General features: G+C 49.8%; 1 protein-coding gene across 1 annotated transcript; it reads left to right on the top strand.

Moving 5' to 3' along the window:
• Positions 1-385: 385 nt before the first annotated feature.
• Positions 386-17,684, top strand: LOC135574974 (germ cell-specific gene 1-like protein). Its single transcript, XM_065027110.1, has 6 exons — positions 386-1,784; positions 11,264-11,446; positions 11,531-11,578; positions 11,950-12,102; positions 16,624-16,735; positions 16,839-17,684. Exons 1-6 carry the CDS (start codon positions 1,589-1,591, stop codon positions 17,215-17,217), a joined length of 1,071 nt encoding a protein of 356 aa, XP_064883182.1. The 5' UTR covers positions 386-1,588; the 3' UTR covers positions 17,218-17,684.
• The last annotated feature ends 278 nt before the right edge of the window (positions 17,685-17,962 follow it).

Below are 17,962 nucleotides of genomic sequence, written 5' to 3'. Positions count from 1 at the left end.
GATTTGGTGCCAAATTTCAGGCTAAGAATTAGTAGTTCTTAGAACTGAATAAGCTGTTAAGAGTTTGGCATGGAGAAAATAATTATGTACTTCCTCATGTGCTCTGTATAGTTTATATATCTTGTACTGTCCAGTCCTTTAAAAAATACAAAAATTGCAACTGAAATGACTGAAAGAGAATGTTGCTGTTGGAAACTGAGGATTATAGGGAAAATCACAATTTATTGTTCTCATACACATTTTTAGCAGATGTTATTGTGGGTGTAGCAAAATGCAGGTATAGTGAAATGGCACTGGGATTTTAACGTACTGTTCTAGTGGTATTACAGTGATCGGCAGTCATACTAACTGGTTAATCTGTCCTGTGTTAACATTGCAGGGATCGCAAACAGTGTGAGAGAGAGACCAGGAGAGAGAGCCAGAGTGGGTTTCACACTCTAACACACCTAACACAAACAGATTAGAGCAGATTAACATGGAATACCAGAAAAATGATTTAGATCAGAGGCTTAACTAATGATTTCATTTAAAAAAAGCAATCTGTACATTTGATTCCTTCCATCTTTTTCCTCCTCTACTTTAAGTTGTGAGGAGGATGCTGTGAGAGGTAGAGGCAGGCCAGAACCTCTTAATCGGGAAGTAGAAAGTTAATAACAGGGTGCAGGTCACAGAACGTTATGGATTACTAATACCTCCAGAACCATATGCATACACACTATGAGCTCTTGGACTTGTACGACCCGTCACCCTGAGCATTAGTGTGAGTAAGATATACTGTATCTGCCCTAAAATGTGATCATACGGAAAACACTTGTACGCCAAAGCAAAATGTATTCCAATAATCTCTCCATTGATGATACGTTTTACGTCTGGATCTGATAGTATCTGTATCAACTCTGTATGATCAAAACTCACTGTAGGACTAGAGTGAAAAGTTAGGCGACAGAGATCTAGATAGCATATCCGATAGCTCTCTAAGGTTTATGATGAAAGGCGGCTAGGGACTAGTGATCTATTGACTCCCAATACTGTTGAATGGTTAGAGTGAAGAGCCCTAGGAATCTATAACAGCATAAACCTTCAGTCCTGGTTGGACAGACATGTCCTCCTTCCATCCCTTTCTTTTCTCCTCGTGTGACCCCTCTCCTCTGTTCATTTGTCCATTCTGTCCATCTCTTATTTTCCATCCCTCTTTTACCTTGACAGAATCTTATCCGACTCTCTCTTTCCCCTTCTCTCTATTCTTGCTTTCCCTTTGTCCCCATTTTCTAATCTTTTCTCCACATTGTTTTTATCTTCTCTTGTTTTTTTACTCTGTTCTTTCTTTTTGAAACTCTCTTTCACTGATTTCAACCAATCACCAGAACTGTCATCATCTTCTTCATCATCCTCTACATCACCAACAACAACTCCATCCTCACATACTGCTTTTGATACTTATATCCCATCTTCCTCCGTTTGTCCATCTGTCTTTCTTCATCCTCTTCTTCTCCTTCCCCTGCCCTGAGTCTCTACACACTTCCTCTCCTCCTGCCCTATCCCTCCTTCTTGACCTTCTCTTACCCTCTCCCCTCCTCCCGGTGTGGCCATGTTGGAGAACATGTCTCGTCGGTCCCGCTCCCTGCTGTCCCTGACCCTGACCACTCTGGCTCTGGCCCTGTCCATCCTGGCTCTCTGCACCTCCTACTGGTGTGAAGGGACTCACAAGGTGGTCAAGCCTCTCTGTCTGTCTCCGGTCAAGATGAGGAACTGTGGGCAGAACAACAGTGAACCCTACACCACAGGTATGCCACGCACGTTACTGTCACCTGTGTAATTGTGATGTCATTTCCTGTGGCACTCTCAACACACCCAGTGTCACCCTAACTTATTGACCCACGCCTCACAGTGATCATATGTATATCCTGTTACTGTCATCACTAGTCAGCCCTACGGATCCTACCAGCCCTAAGCTATTATCTAAACATTTGGATGTAAACTGCATTCATTTGGTTCAAGTACCCATCTAAGTGTTAGACAAGTAGAAGGACAGTGTTTCACTTAAGAATTACACAACTGTAACACCATGGTGACATCTGCCAGCCATTTATAACATGCTGTCTTCTGACTGTGTGTGTGTGTGTGTGAGAGAGAGAAAGTGTCTTCTGTATGTGTGCATGCTTGTGTGTGTTTGGTGTTATTCTGCCTTGCTCGTCATGCCCACTTGGGTTGAAACCCAATCACAACCCTCATCCAAGTGCTCCCAAATGGCCAAACACCCAAAAGATGCCAGTCTGATTTAAAAAAAACTCCAAATCAACTGTTTTCAATGAAGTCAGTTGATCATCCCAGCAGTACGTTCTGGCCACTTATGTGGCCTCTTCCCCTAGTCTCCAAAGGTTTATGATACTGTACATATTTCATCTAACCTTTCAAACCTGCCTCCACATCCCTCATTGAAAACAACTTTGCTCTGAGCTGTCATCTGCTGTGTGTGAGGAATGCAGATGAATCCTGGGGGTTTGTTCTGTCCTCTCTGCTCCCTGGTCTGTATTGTGTATAATCCAGTGAGATTGAGATTAACACTTTATAACTCCATACATTAATCCAGTTAGAGAGTTGTAGTGTTCAGTACGTACTGTAGCACCGCTAACCACAGCAGGAGGCTCACCTGATACACACGTTAACCACAGCAGGAGGCTTACCTGATACACACGTTAACCACAGCAGGAGGCTTACCTGATACACATGCAATCCACAGCAGGAGGCTCACCTGATACACACGTTAACCACAGCAGGAGGCTCACCTGATACACACGTTAACCACAGCAGGAGGCTCACCTGATACACACGTTAACCACAGCAGGAGGCTCACCTGATACACACGCTAACCACAGCAGGAGGCTCACCTGATACACACGTTAACCACAGCAGGAGGCTCACCTGATACACACGTTAACCACAGCAGGAGGTTCACCTGATACACACGCTAACCACAGCAGGAGGCTCACCTGATACACACGCTAACCACAGCAGGAGGCTCACCTGATACACACGCTAACCACAGCAGGAGGCTCACCTGATACACACGCTAACCACAGCAGGAGGCTCACCTGATACACACGCTAACCACAGCAGGAGGCTCACCTGATACACACGCTAACCACAGCAGGAGGCTCACCTGATACACACGCTAACCACAGCAGGAGGCTCACCTGATACACACGCTAACCACAGCAGGAGGCTCAACTGATACACACGCTAACCACAGCAGGAGGCTCAACTGATACACACGCTAACCACAGCAGGAGACTCACCTGATACACAAGCTAACCACAGCAGGAGGCTCACCTGATACACACGCTAACCACAGCAGGAGGCTCACCTGATACACACGCTAACCACAGCAGGAGGCTCACCTGATACACACGCTAACCACAGCAGGAGGCTCACCTGATACACACGTTAACCACAGCAGGAGGCTCACCTGATACACACGTTAACCACAGCAGGAGGCTCACCTGATACACACGTTAACCACAGCAGGAGGCTCACCTGATACACACGCTAACCACAGCAGGAGGCTCACCTGATACACACGTTAACCACAGCAGGAGGCTCACCTGATACACACGTTAACCACAGCAGGAGGTTCACCTGATACACACGCTAACCACAGCAGGAGGCTCACCTGATACACACGCTAACCACAGCAGGAGGCTCAACTGATACACACGCTAACCACAGCAGGAGGCTCAACTGATACACACGCTAACCACAGCAGGAGACTCACCTGATACACAAGCTAACCACAGCAGGAGGCTCACCTGATACACACGCTAACCACAGCAGGAGGCTCACCTGATACACACGCTAACCACAGCAGGAGGCTCACCTGATACACACGCTAACCACAGCAGGAGGCTCACCTGATACACACGTTAACCACAGCAGGAGGCTCAACTGATACACACGCTAACCACAGCAGGAGACTCACCTGATACACAAGCTAACCACAGCAGGAGGCTCACCTGATACACACGCTAACCACAGCAGGAGGCTCACCTGATACACACGCTAACCACAGCAGGAGGCTCACCTGATACACACGCTAACCACAGCAGGAGGCTCACCTGATACACACGCTAACCACAGCAGGAGGCTCACCTGATACACACGCTAACCACAGCAGGAGGCTCACCTGATACACACGTTAACCACAGCAGGAGGCTCACCTGATACACACGTTAACCACAGCAGGAGGCTCACCTGATACACACGTTAACCACAGCAGGAGGCTCACCTGATACACACGCTAACCACAGCAGGAGGCTCACCTGACACACACGCTAACCACAGCAGGAGGCTCACCTGATACACACGTTAACCACAGCAGGAGGTTCACCTGATACACACGCTAACCACAGCAGGAGGCTCACCTGATACACACGCTAACCACAGCAGGAGGCTAACCTGATACACACGAAAGGATAAGAGAAAGAATAACTCAGAGCAGGAGGCTCACCTGATACACAAGGATAACCACAATCAGGAGGCTCACCTGATACACACTGTTAACCACAGCAGGAGGCTCACCTGATACTACACCCAACTAACCACAGCAGGAGGCTCACCTGATACACACTTAGAACCCAACACAGGTGGTTGATCTTGATCTGAACCCTGTTAATTATACAGGAGAGCTACCTGATACCACGTTAACCACAGACAGGAGGCTCAGATTTGGCTAAATATTCACAGAGGGAGACTCACCTGATACACAGAACCCTGTCTCCCCAGTTAACTACAGAGATCAGGAGGCTCACAACTGACCCAGTGTCAACCACAGAGAAATGGATGCTTTTAATAACAACTCTCTCCAGAGAGCCCAACTCAGAACCCATACAACAGCATTAACGTCAACCACAAAGTCTAACCTTCATTTAACCACAAATGACCTGATAACAATGTTGATTCACTCAGAACCAGTGTGTACAACAGTGGGTGTCTTAGAAATATAATAAGAGAAAGAATTTAGGGTTTTACAACAGAATGTTCAGGTATGTGTTGTGTGGAACAAATAGGCACAACTGAAGTTAAGAGAGGAAATAACAGAGAGCCCAACTCAGAACCCATACAACAGAACTGTCTCCCAGATCAGATGGATACCAAGATAATATTCAGACCCTGCTCCCCAGTCCCCCAGAATATTCTACTGTCCCCAGAGCCCAACTCAGAACCCATACAACAGAACCCTGTTTTACCAGAGGAAATATAATATTCTACTGTCAGAGATTCCAACTCAGAACCCATACAACAGAACCCTGTCCCCCCAGAGGAAATATAATATTCTACTCTCTCCAGAGAGCCCAACTCAGAACCCATACAACAGAACCCTGTCCCCCAGAGGAAATATAATATTCTACTTTCCCCAGAGAGCCCAACTCAGAACCCATACAACAGAACCCTGTCTTACCAGAGGAAATATAATATTCTACTGTCTCCAGAGAGCCCAACTCAGAACCCATACAACAGAACCCTGTCTCCCCAGAGGAAATATAATATTCTACTCTCCCCAGAGAGCCCAACTCAGAACCCATACAACAGAACCCTGTCCCCCAGAGGAAATATAATATTCTACTGTCTCCAGAGAGCCCAACTCAGAACCCATACAACAGAACCCTGTCTCCCCAGAGGAAATATAATATTCTACTCTTCCAGAGAGCCCAACTCAGAACCCATACAACAGAACCCTGTCTCCCCAGAGGAAATATAATATTCTACTTTCTCCAGAGAGCCCAACTCAGAACCCATACAACAGAACCCTGTCTCCCCAGAGGAAATATAATATTCTAGAGAGCTCTCAGAACCCAGAGAACCCTGCCCAACTCAGAACCCATACAACAGAACCCTGTCCCCCAGAGGAAATATAATATTCTACTGTCCCCAGAGAGCCCAACTCAGAACCCATACAACAGAACCCTGTCTCCCCAGAGGAAATATAATATTCTACTTTCTCCAGAGAGCCCAACTCAGAACCCATACAACAGAACCCTGTCTCCCCAGAGGAAATATAATATTCTACTCTCTCCAGAGAACTCAGCCCAACTCAGAACCCATACAACAGAACCCTGTCTCCCCAGAGGAAATATAATATTCTACTGTCCCCAGAGAGCCCAACTCAGAACCCATACAACAGAACCCTGTCTCCCCAGAGGAAATATAATATTCTACTCTCTCCAGAGAGCCCAACTCAGAACCCATACAACAGAACCCTGTCTCCCCAGAGGAAATATAATATTCTACTCTCTCCAGAGAGCCCAACTCAGAACCCATACAACAGAACCCTGTCCCCCCAGAGGAAATATAATATTCTACTCTCTCCAGAGAGCCCAACTCAGAACCCATACAACAGAACCCTGTCTCCCCAGAGGAAATATAATATTCTACTTTCTCCAGAGAGCCCAACTCAGAACCCATACAACAGAACCCTGTCTCCCCAGAGGAAATATAATATTCTACTCTCTCCAGAGAGCCCAACTCAGAACCCATACAACAGAACCCTGTCCCCCCCCCAGAGGAAATATAATATTCTACTGTCCCCAGAGAGCCCAACTCAGAACCCATACAACAGAACCCTGTCTCCCCAGAGGAAATATAATATTCTACTTTCTCCAGAGAGCCCAACTCAGAACCCATACAACAGAACCCTGTCTCCCCAGAGGAAATATAATATTCTACTTTCTCCAGAGAGCCCAACTCAGAACCCATACAACAGAACCCTGTCTCCCCAGAGGAAATATAATATTCTACTCTCCCCAGAGAGCCCAACTCAGAACCCATACAACAGAACCCTGTCTCCCCAGAGGAAATATAATATTCTACTGTCTCCAGAGAGCCCAACTCAGAACCCATACAACAGAACCCTGTCTCCCCAGAGGAAATATAATATTCTACTCTCTCCAGAGAGCCCAACTCAGAACCCATACAACAGAACCCTGTCCCCCCAGAGGAAATATAATATTCTACTCTCTCCAGAGAGCCCAACTCAGAACCCATACAACAGAACCCTGTCTCCCCAGAGGAAATATAATATTCTACTCTCTCCAGAGAGCCCAACTCAGAACCCATACAACAGAACCCTGTCTCCCCAGAGGAAATATAATATTCTACTCTCTCCAGAGAGCCCAACTCAGAACCCATACAACAGAACCCTGTCTCCCCAGAGGAAATATAATATTCTACTCTCTCCAGAGAGCCCAACTCAGAACCCATACAACAGAACCCTGTCTCCCCAGAGGAAATATAATATTCTACTGTCTCTCCAGAGAGCCCAACTCAGAACCCATACAACAGAACCCTGTCTCCCCAGAGGAAATATAATATTCTACTGTCCCCAGAGAGCCCAACTCAGAACCCATACAACAGAACCCTGTCTCCCCAGAGGAAATATAATATTCTACTGTCCCCAGAGAGCCCAACTCAGAACCCATACAACAGAACCCTGTCTCCCCACAGAGGAAATATAATATTCTACTGTCCCCAGAGAGCCCAACTCAGAACCCATACAACAGAACCCTGTCCCCCCAGAGGAAATATAATATTCTACTGTCCCCCAGAGAGGAAATATAATATTCTACTGTCCCCAGAGAGCCCAACTCAGAACCCATACAACAGAACCCTGTCCCCCCAGAGGAAATATAATATTCTACTGTCCCCCAGAGAGCCCAACTCAGAACCCATACAACAGAACCCTGTCCCCCCAGAGGAAATATAATATTCTACTCTCTCCAGAGAGCCCAACTCAGAACCCATACAACAGAACCCTGTCTCCCCAGAGGAAATATAATATTCTACTCTCTCCAGAGAGCCCAACTCAGAACCCATACAACAGAACCCTGTCTCCCCAGAGGAAATATAATATTCTACTCTCTCCAGAGAGCCCAACTCAGAACCCATACAACAGAACCCTGTCCCCCCCAGAGGAAATATAATATTCTACTCTCCCAGAGAGCCCAACTCAGAACCCATACAACAGAACCCTGTCTCCCCAGAGGAAATATAATATTCTACTCTCTCCAGAGAGCCCAACTCAGAACCCATACAACAGAACCCTGTCTCCCCAGAGGAAATATAATATTCTACTGTCCCCCAGAGAGCCCAACTCAGAACCCATACAACAGAACCCTGTCTCCCCAGAGGAAATATAATATTCTACTCTCTCCAGAGAGCCCAACTCAGAACCCATACAACAGAACCCTGTCTCCCCAGAGGAAATATAATATTCTACTTTCTCCAGAGAGCCCAACTCAGAACCCATACAACAGAACCCTGTCTCCCCAGAGGAAATATAATATTCTACTCTCCCCCAGAGAGCCCAACTCAGAACCCATACAACAGAACCCTGTCTCCCCAGAGGAAATATAATATTCTACTGTCCCCCAGAGAGCCCAACTCAGAACCCATACAACAGAACCCTGCCCCCCCCAGAGGAAATATAATATTCTACTGTCCCCCAGAGAGCCCAACTCAGAACCCATACAACAGAACCCTGTCTCCCCACAGAGGAAATATAATATTCTACTCTCTCCAGAGAGCCCAACTCAGAACCCATACAACAGAACCCTGTCTCCCCAGAGGAAATATAATATTCTACTGTCCCCCAGAGAGCCCAACTCAGAACCCATACAACAGAACCCTGTCTCCCCAGAGGAAATATAATATTCTACTCTCTCCAGAGAGCCCAACTCAGAACCCATACAACAGAACGCTGTCTCCCCAGAGGAAATATAATATTCTACTCTCTCCAGAGAGCCCAACTCAGAACCCATAAAACAGAACCCTGTCCCCCCCCCCAGAGGAAATATAATATTCTACTGTCCCCCAGAGAGCTCAACTCAGAACCCATACAACAGAACCCTGTCTCCCCACAGAGGAAATATAATATTCTACTCTCTCCAGAGAGCCCAACTCAGAACCCATACAACAGAACCCTGTCTCCCCAGAGGAAATATAATATTCTACTGTCCCCCAGAGAGCCCAACTCAGAACCCATACAACAGAACCCTGCCCCCCAGAGGAAATATAATATTCTACTGTCCCCCAGAGAGCCCAACTCAGAACCCATACAACAGAACCCTGTCTCCCCACAGAGGAAATATAATATTCTACTCTCTCCAGAGAGCCCAACTCAGAACCCATACAACAGAACCCTGCCCCCCCAGAGGAAATATAATATTCTACTGTCCCCCAGAGAGCCCAACTCAGAACCCATACAACAGAACCCTGTCTCCCCACAGAGGAAATATAATATTCTACTCTCTCCAGAGAGCCCAACTCAGAACCCATACAACAGAACCCTGTCTCCCCAGAGGAAATATAATATTCTACTGTCCCCCAGAGAGCCCAACTCAGAACCCATACAACAGAACCCTGTCCCCCCAGAGGAAATGTAATATTCTACTCTCTCCAGAGAGCCCAACTCAGAACCCATACAACAGAACCCTGTCTCCCCAGAGGAAATATAATATTCTACTCTCCCCAGAGAGCCCAACTCAGAACCCATACAACAGAACCCTGCCCCCCCCCCAGAGGAAATATAATATTCTACTGTCCCCCAGAGAGCCCAACTCAGAACCCATACAACAGAACCCTGTCTCCCCAGAGGAAATATAATATTCTACTGTCTCCAGAGAGCCCAACTCAGAACCCATACAACAGAACCCTGCCCCCCAGAGGAAATATAATATTCTACTGTCCCCAGAGAGCCCAACTCAGAACCCATACAACAGAACCCTGTCTCCCCAGAGGAAATATAATATTCTACTCTCTCCAGAGAGCCCAACTCAGAACCCATACAACAGAACCCTGTCTCCCCAGAGGAAATATAATATTCTACTGTCCCCCAGAGAGCCCAACTCAGAACCCATACAACAGAACCCTGTCTCCCCAGAGGAAATATAATATTCTACTCTCTCCAGAGAGCCCAACTCAGAACCCATACAACAGAACCCTGCCCCCTCCCCCAGAGGAAATATAATATTCTACTGTCCCCAGAGAGCCCAACTCAGAACCCATACAACAGAACCCTGTCTCCCCAGAGGAAATATAATATTCTACTCTCCCAGAGAGCCCAACTCAGAACCCATACAACAGAACCCCCCCCAGAGGAAATATAATATTCTACTGTCCCCAGAGAGCCCAACTCAGAACCCATACAACAGAACCCTGTCCCCCCAGAGGAAATTGAATATTCTACTCTCTCCAGAGAGCCCAACTCAGAACCCATACAACAGAACCCTGTCTCCCCAGAGGAAATATAATATTCTACTGTCCCCAGAGAGCCCAACTCAGAACCCATACAACAGAACCCCCCAGAGGAAATATAATATTCTACTGTCCCCCAGAGAGCCCAACTCAGAACCCATACAACAGAACCCTGTCTCCCCAGAGGAAATATAATATTCTACTCTCTCCAGAGAGCCCAACTCAGAACCCATACAACAGAACCCTGCCCACCCCCCACAGAGGAAATATAATATTCTACTCTCTCCAGAGAGCCCAACTCAGAACCCATACAACAGAACCCTGCCCCCCAGAGGAAATATAATATTCTACTGTCCCCAGAGAGCCCAACTCAGAACCCATACAACAGAACCCTGCCCCCCCTCCCCAGAGGAAATATAATATTCTACTGTCCCCCAGAGAGCCCAACTCAGAACCCATACAACAGAACCCTGTCTCCCCAGAGGAAATATAATATTCTACTCTCCCCAGAGAGCCCAACTCAGAACCCATACAACAGAACCCTGCCCCCCCCCAGAGGAAATATAATATTCTACTGTCCCCCAGAGAGCCCAACTCAGAACCCATACAACAGAACCCTGTCTCCCCAGAGGAAATATAATATTCTACTCTCCCCAGAGAGCCCAACTCAGAACCCATACAACAGAACCCTGTCTCCCCAGAGGAAATATAATATTCTACTCTCTCCAGAGAGCCCAACTCAGAACCCATACAACAGAACCCTGTCTCCCCAGAGGAAATATAATATTCTACTCTCCCCAGAGAGCCCAACTCAGAACCCATACAACAGAACCCTGCCCCCCCAGAGGAAATATAATATTCTACTGTCCCCCAGAGAGCCCAACTCAGAACCCATACAACAGAACCCTGTCTCCCCAGAGGAAATATAATATTCTACTCTCTCCAGAGAGCCCAACTCAGAACCCATACAACAGAACCCTGTCTCCCCAGAGGAAATATAATATTCTACTCTCCCCAGAGAGCCCAACTCAGAACCCATACAACAGAACTCTGCCCCCCCAGAGGAGAGATGAACTGGCTAAGATCCGCCAGAGACAGCTGGACAATGCTGTCCACTACATCTGGGAGACAGGAGAGGACAAGTACACCTTCAGATACTTCCACACGGGCTTCTGGGAGAGCTGTGAGAAACACGTTGATGGTGAGAAAGGCTACAAGCACACTTTACTTTTCTCTCTCACAAAAAGTTGCAAACCGCTAATATTGTTCTAAATCTTTCCTCCAGGTGAGAAGTGTCGCAGCTTTATTGAGCTGACTCCTGGTGAAACACAAGGTGTGGTCTCTCTCTCTCTCTCTCTCTCTCTCTCTCTCTCTCTCTCTCTCTCTCTCTCTCTCTCTGTCTCTTTGCCTGTGGTGTCTAGTTTTGCATTATGTTATTTTGAAGGCCTCCCATTGATACAGTGTGTGTGTATTTGGTTTTATTATCCTTGTGGGGACCAGAAGTGGGGAAGTTCGAACATGTGGGGACAAGGAAAAATACTATTTTAGGCTCAGGGGTTACGTTTAGGGTTATAATTAGGGTTAGGGGTTGAGGTTAGGGTTAGGGCTTAGGGATAATAGGATTTTGAATGGGAATCAATTGCTTGGTCCCAACAAGGATAGTAAAACAGATGTGTGTGTGTGTCTGTGTGTGTGTGTCTCCAGGTGTGTTATGGCTATCGGTGATATCTGAGTTCACTTACATCGGTCTATTGGGAATGGGCTTTCTGTTGATGTGGTTGGAGTTGTTGTGTTCCCATAAGGAGATACACGCTCTCAAAATCAACGCCTATGCTGCCATCTGCACCGTACTGTCAGGTAATGCCTCTACTCCCTCCCTCCCTCCCTCCCTACCTCCCTCCCCTCCCTCCCTCCCTACCTCCCTCACCTCCCTCCCTCCTCCCTCCCTCCCTCCTTCCCTCACCTCCCTCCCTCCCTATCTCCCTCACCTCCCTCCCTACCTCCCTCCCTCCTTCCCTCACCTCCCTCCCTCCCCCTCACCTCCCTCCCTTCTTCCCTCACATCCCTCCCTCACCTCCCTCCCTCCCTCCTTCCCTCACCTCCCTCCCTCCCTCCCTCCCTCCCCTGTCTTTACTGTATGAAGCACTTCTCTTGTTCATATCCTTCTTTACATCTCCAGACTTCACCTCTTTATCTCGGTCTCCCTCCCTCCCTCCCTCCCTCCCTCCCTCACCTCCCTCACATCCCTCCCTCCCTCCCTCCCTCACCTCCCTCCCTCCCTCCCTCCCTCCCCTCACATCCCTCCCTCCCCTGTCTTTACTGTATGAAGTACTTCTCTTGTTCATATCCTTCTTTACATCTCCAGACTTCACCTCTTTATCTCGGTCTCCCTCCCTCCCTCCCTCACCTCCCTCACATCCCTCCCTCCCTCCCTCACCTCCCTCACCTCCCTCACATCCCTCCCTCCCCTGTCTTTACTGTATGAAGCACTTCTCTTGTTCATATCCTTCTTTACATCTCCAGACTTCACCTCTTTATCTCGGTCTCCCTCCCTCCCTCCCTCCTCCCTCCCTCCCTCCCTCACCTCCCTCACATCCCTCCCTCCCTCCCCTGTCTTTACTGTATGAAGCACTTCTCTTGTTCATATCCTTCTTTACATCTCCAGACTTCACCTCTTTATCTCGGTCTCCTCCTCCCTCCCCTCCCTCCCTCACCTCCCTCCTCCCTCACATCCCTCCCTCCCTCCCTCACCTCCCCTCACCTCCCTCCCCCTCCCTCCTCCCTCCCTCCCCATCCCTCCCTCCCCTGTCTTTACTGTATGAAGCACTTCTCTTGTTCATATCCTTCTTTAAATCTCACATCTCGACTTCCCCTCCCTTCCTCCCTCCCTCCCTCCCTCCCTCCCTCCCTCCCTCCCTCCCTCACCTCCTCTTTATCTCAGTCTCCCTCCCCTCCCCTCTCCCTCCCTCCCTCCCTCCCCTCCATCCCTCCCTCCCTCCCCCTCCCCTCCCTCCCTCTCCCCCTCCCTCCCTCCCTCTCACCTCCCTCTTTACATCCCTCCCCTCCCTCCCCTGTCTTTACTGTATGAAGCACTTCTCTTGTTCATCTCCAGACTCACTTCTTTACATCTCCAGACTTCACCTCTTTATCTCGGTCTCCCTCCCTCACCTCCCTCCCTCCCTCCCTCCCTCCCTCCCCTCCCTCCTTCTCCCCTTCTTTAAATCTCCAGACTTCACCTCTTTATCTCAGTCTCCCTCCCTCCCCCTCCCTCCCTCCCTCCCTCCCTCCCTCCCTCCCTCCCTCCCTCCCTCATCCCCCTGTCTTTACTGTATGAAGCACTTCTCTTGTTCATCCCTCATCTCCAGACTTCCCTCCCCTCCTCCCTCCCTCCCTCCCTCCCCTCCCTCCTCCCTCCCTCCCTCCCTCACCTCCCTCCCTCCCTCCCTCCCTCCCTCCCTCCCTCATCCCTCCCCCTCCCCTCCCTCCCCTGTCTTTACTGTATGAAGTACTTCTCTTGTTCATATCCTTCTTTACATCTCCAGACTTCACCTCTTTATCTCGGTCTCCCTCCCTCCCTCCCTCCCTCCCTCCCTCATCCCTCCCTCCCTCCCTCACCTCCCTCACCTCCCTCACATCCCTCCCTCCCCTGTCTTTACTGTATGAAGCACTTCTCTTGTTCATATCCTTCTTTACATCTCCAGACTTCACCTCTTTATCTCGGTCTCCCTCCCTCCCTCCCTCCTCCCTCCCTCCCTCCCTCACCTCCCTCACATCCCTCCCTCCCTCCCCTGTCTTTACTGTATGAAGCACTTCTCTTGTTCATATCCTTCTTTACATCTCCAGACTTCACCTCTTTATCTCGGTCTCCTCCCTCCCTCCCTCCCTCACCTCCCTCACATCCCTCCCTCCCTCCCTCACCTCCCTCACCTCCCTCCCTCACCTCCCTCACATCCCTCCCTCCCCTGTCTTTACTGTATGAAGCACTTCTCTTGTTCATATCCTTCTTTAAATCTCCAGACTTCACCTCTTTATCTCAGTCTCCTCCCTCCCTCCCTCCCTCCCTCCCTCCCTCCCTCCCTCCCTCCCTCACCTCCCTCACATCCCTCCCTCCCTCCCCTGTCTTTACTGTATGAAGCACTTCTCTTGTTCATATCCTTCTTTACATCTCCAGACTTCACCTCTTTATCTCGGTCTCCCTCCCTTCCTCCCTCCTCCCTCCCTCCCTCCCTCCCTCCCTCCCTCACCTCCCTCCCTCCCTCCCTCCCTCCCTCCCTCACCTCCCTCACATCCCTCCCTCCCTCCCTCACCTCCCTCACCTCCCTCCCTCCCTCACATCCCTCCCTCCCCTGTCTTTACTGTATGAAGTACTTCTCTTGTTCATATCCTTCTTTACATCTCCAGACTTCACCTCTTTATCTCGGTCTCCCCCTCCCTCCCTCCCTCCCTCCCTCACATCCCTCCCTCCCTCCCCCTCCCCCTGTCTCCCTCCCTCCTTCTTTACATCTCCAGACTCACCTTTATCTCGGTCCCTCCCTCCCTCCCTCACCTCCTCCATCCCTCCCTCCCTCCCTCCCTCACCTCCTCACCTCCCTCACATCCCTCCCTCCCCTGTCTTTACTGTATGAAGCACTTCTCTTGTTCATATCCTTCTTTACATCTCCAGACTTCACCTCTTTATCTCGGTCTCCCTCCCTCCCTCCCCCTCCCCCTCCTCCCTCCCTCCCTCCCTCCCCTGTCTTTACTGTATGAAGCACCCCCTTCTTTACATCTCCAGACTTCACCCTTTATCTCGGTCTCCCTCCCTCCCTCCCCTCACCTCCCTCCCTCCCTCCCTCCCTCACCTCCCTCACCTCCCTCCCTCCCTCCCTGTCTTTACTGTATGAAGCACTTCTCTTGTTCATATCCTTCTTTAAATCTCCAGACTTCACCTCTTTATCTCAGTCTCCCTCCCTCCCTCCCTCCCTCCCTCCCTCCCTCCCTCCTCCCTCCCTCCCTCCCTCCCTCCCTCACCTCCCTCACATCCCTCCCTCCCTCCCCTGTCTTTACTGTATGAAGCACTTCTCTTGTTCATATCCTTCTTTACATCTCCAGACTTCACCTCTTTATCTCGGTCTCCCTCCCTTCCTCCCTCCCTCCCTCCCTCCCCCTCCCTCCCTCCCCCTCCCTCCCTCCCTCCCTCCCTCCCTCCCTCCCTCCCTCCCTCACCTCCCCTCACATCCCTCCCTCCCTCCCTCACCTCCCTCCCTCCCTCCCTCACATCCCTCCCTCCCCTGTCTTTACTGTATGAAGTACTTCTCTTGTTCATATCCTTCTTTACATCTCCAGACTTCACCTCTTTATCTCGGTCTCCTCCTCCTCCCTCCCTCCCTCCCTCCCTCCCTCCCTCCCTCCCTCCCTCCCTCCCCATCCCTCCCTCCCTCCCTCACCTCCCTCACCTCCCTCCCTCACCTCCCTCACATCCCTCCCTCCCCTGTCTTTACTGTATGAAGCACTTCTCTTGTTCATATCCTTCTTTACATCTCCAGACTTCACCTCTTTATCTCGGTCTCCCTCCCTCCCTCCCTCCCTCCCTCCCTCCCTCCCTCCCTCCATCCCTCCCTCCCTCCCCTGTCTTTACTGTATGAAGCACTTCTCTTGTTCATATCCTTCTTTACATCTCCAGACTTCACCTCTTTATCTCGGTCTCCTCCCTCCCTCCCTCCCTCCCTCCCTCCCTCCTCCCTCCCTCCCTCCCTCACCTCCCTCACATCCCTCCCTCCCTCCCTCACCTCCCTCACCTCCCTCCCTCACCTCCCTCCCTCCCCTGTCTTTACTGTATGAAGTACTTCTCTTGTTCATATCCTTCTTTACATCTCCAGACTTCACCTCTTTATCTCGGTCTCCCTCCCTCCCTCCCTCCCTCCCTCCCTCCCTCCCTCCCTCACCTCCCTCCCTCCCTCCCTCCCTCACCTCCCTCCATCCCTCCCTCCCTCCCTCCCTCCCTCCCTCCCTCACATCCCTCCCTCCCTCCCTCACCTCCCTCACCTCCCTCCCTCCCTCCCTCACATCCCTCCCTCCCCTGTCTTTACTGTATGAAGTACTTCTCTTGTTCATATCCTTCTTTACATCTCCAGACTTCACCTCTTTATCTCGTCTCCCTCCCTCCCTCCCTCCCTCCCTCCCTCCCTCCCTCCCTCCCCCTCACCTCCCCTCACATCCCTCCCTCCCTCACATCCCTCCCTCACCTGTCTTTACTGTATGAAGCACTTCTCTTGTTCATATCCTTCCATCTCCAGACTTCACCTCTTTATCTCGGTCTGCCTCCCATCCTCTAGCCAAGATGTTCAGTTAAAGAATCAATGAAACAGTAAATCAATGCTTTTCTCTCTCCCCTTCCAGGTCTGATGGGTATGGTGGCCCACATGATGTACACCACAGTGTTCCAGATGACTGTCATCGTTGGCCCTAAAGACTGGAGGCCTCAGACCTGGGACTACGGCTGGTCATTCGCGTGGGTATTCATTCACAGTCTTAGTAGTGAATAGTAGGGACCCTTCTTTCATAGCCCTCTCTCTCTAATGACCCCTCCCCCTCTCTCTGTGGTCTCTCCTCAGCCTGGCGTGGATCTCCTTCAGCTGTTGTATGGGAGCTGCAGTCTTCACCCTCAACTCTTACACCAAGACCATCATCGAGCTGCGCCACAAACAGAGGCTCCGATTGGAGGAGACCCGCGCCGCCAGCCACGCCCCTCCATACGATGAGGTGGTCCCCGGGGGCGGGCTCTACTCTGTCAGCGGCCTATTGCAGTGCCCAGACGGGATGATTGACGTGGCGTGGGCGCCTGACGGGACTGTCATGGGGGTGGGGAACGGGGATGTACCAACTCTTGTGTTGCTAGGAGGATGTGGGCCAGAGGGCTGTGAGGACTGTGAAAGAGAGATGGATGAGATGGAGGAGGCCATGGAGAGGGAAAGAGCTGATTCGCCCTGTTAATAAGTGATGGGTGGGGCTAAAGAGAATAGAGGAGGACTATGGGTAATGTAGTCACTTTACAGGTACAGTATATGCCCCTTGAGCTCTCAAGATGGAAAGATTGAGACAGAGAAAGACTGAGACAGAGAAAGACTGAGACAGAGAAAGACTGAGACAGAGAAAGAGTGAGACAGAACTTGATGGACATGGGACACAGGAACTATGTTGGCTGTAAGAGCTACAGTATCCCCTCTTTGACATTGAACAGAGATCACCTTGACATACATGGTTCGGGCTAACACTCCTCACATTGTCATTCATTAATACAATAGTGCCTAATGGTAACAGATTGTTATACAGTATTGTTATACAGTATACAGTATGTATGTAAATGTATCCATGTTAGAAATAGTTTTACCATAAGAATCCAATACTTTCTGAACATTGTAAAACATGCTTTTCACTTGGTCTGAATGGGTCCCGTTCTGAATCTGTAAAATAAACAATCTGAAGTGGAACTGATGTTCCTGTCTCAGCCCTCCTTCTCTCTCCTCTCCTATAGGAGACATCTGTCTGTGGTATCTCTACTGTAGTTATCTCTGTATTTCTCTATCTGTCTGTGGTAGCTCTACTGTAGATATCTCTGTATTTCGCTATCTCTCTGTGGTAGCTCTACTGTAGATCTCTCTGTATTTCTCTATCTCTCGATGGGTAGCTATGCTGTAGATCTCTCTGTATTTCTCTATCTGTCTGTGGTATCTCTACT

This window comes from Oncorhynchus nerka, linkage group LG14 (genome assembly GCF_034236695.1).
Source record: "Oncorhynchus nerka isolate Pitt River linkage group LG14, Oner_Uvic_2.0, whole genome shotgun sequence".
NCBI classification, from domain to species: domain Eukaryota; kingdom Metazoa; phylum Chordata; class Actinopteri; order Salmoniformes; family Salmonidae; genus Oncorhynchus; species Oncorhynchus nerka.
The sequence above is the reverse complement of the archived record's forward strand: the minus strand, read 5'-3'. Positions and strand labels throughout refer to the sequence as shown.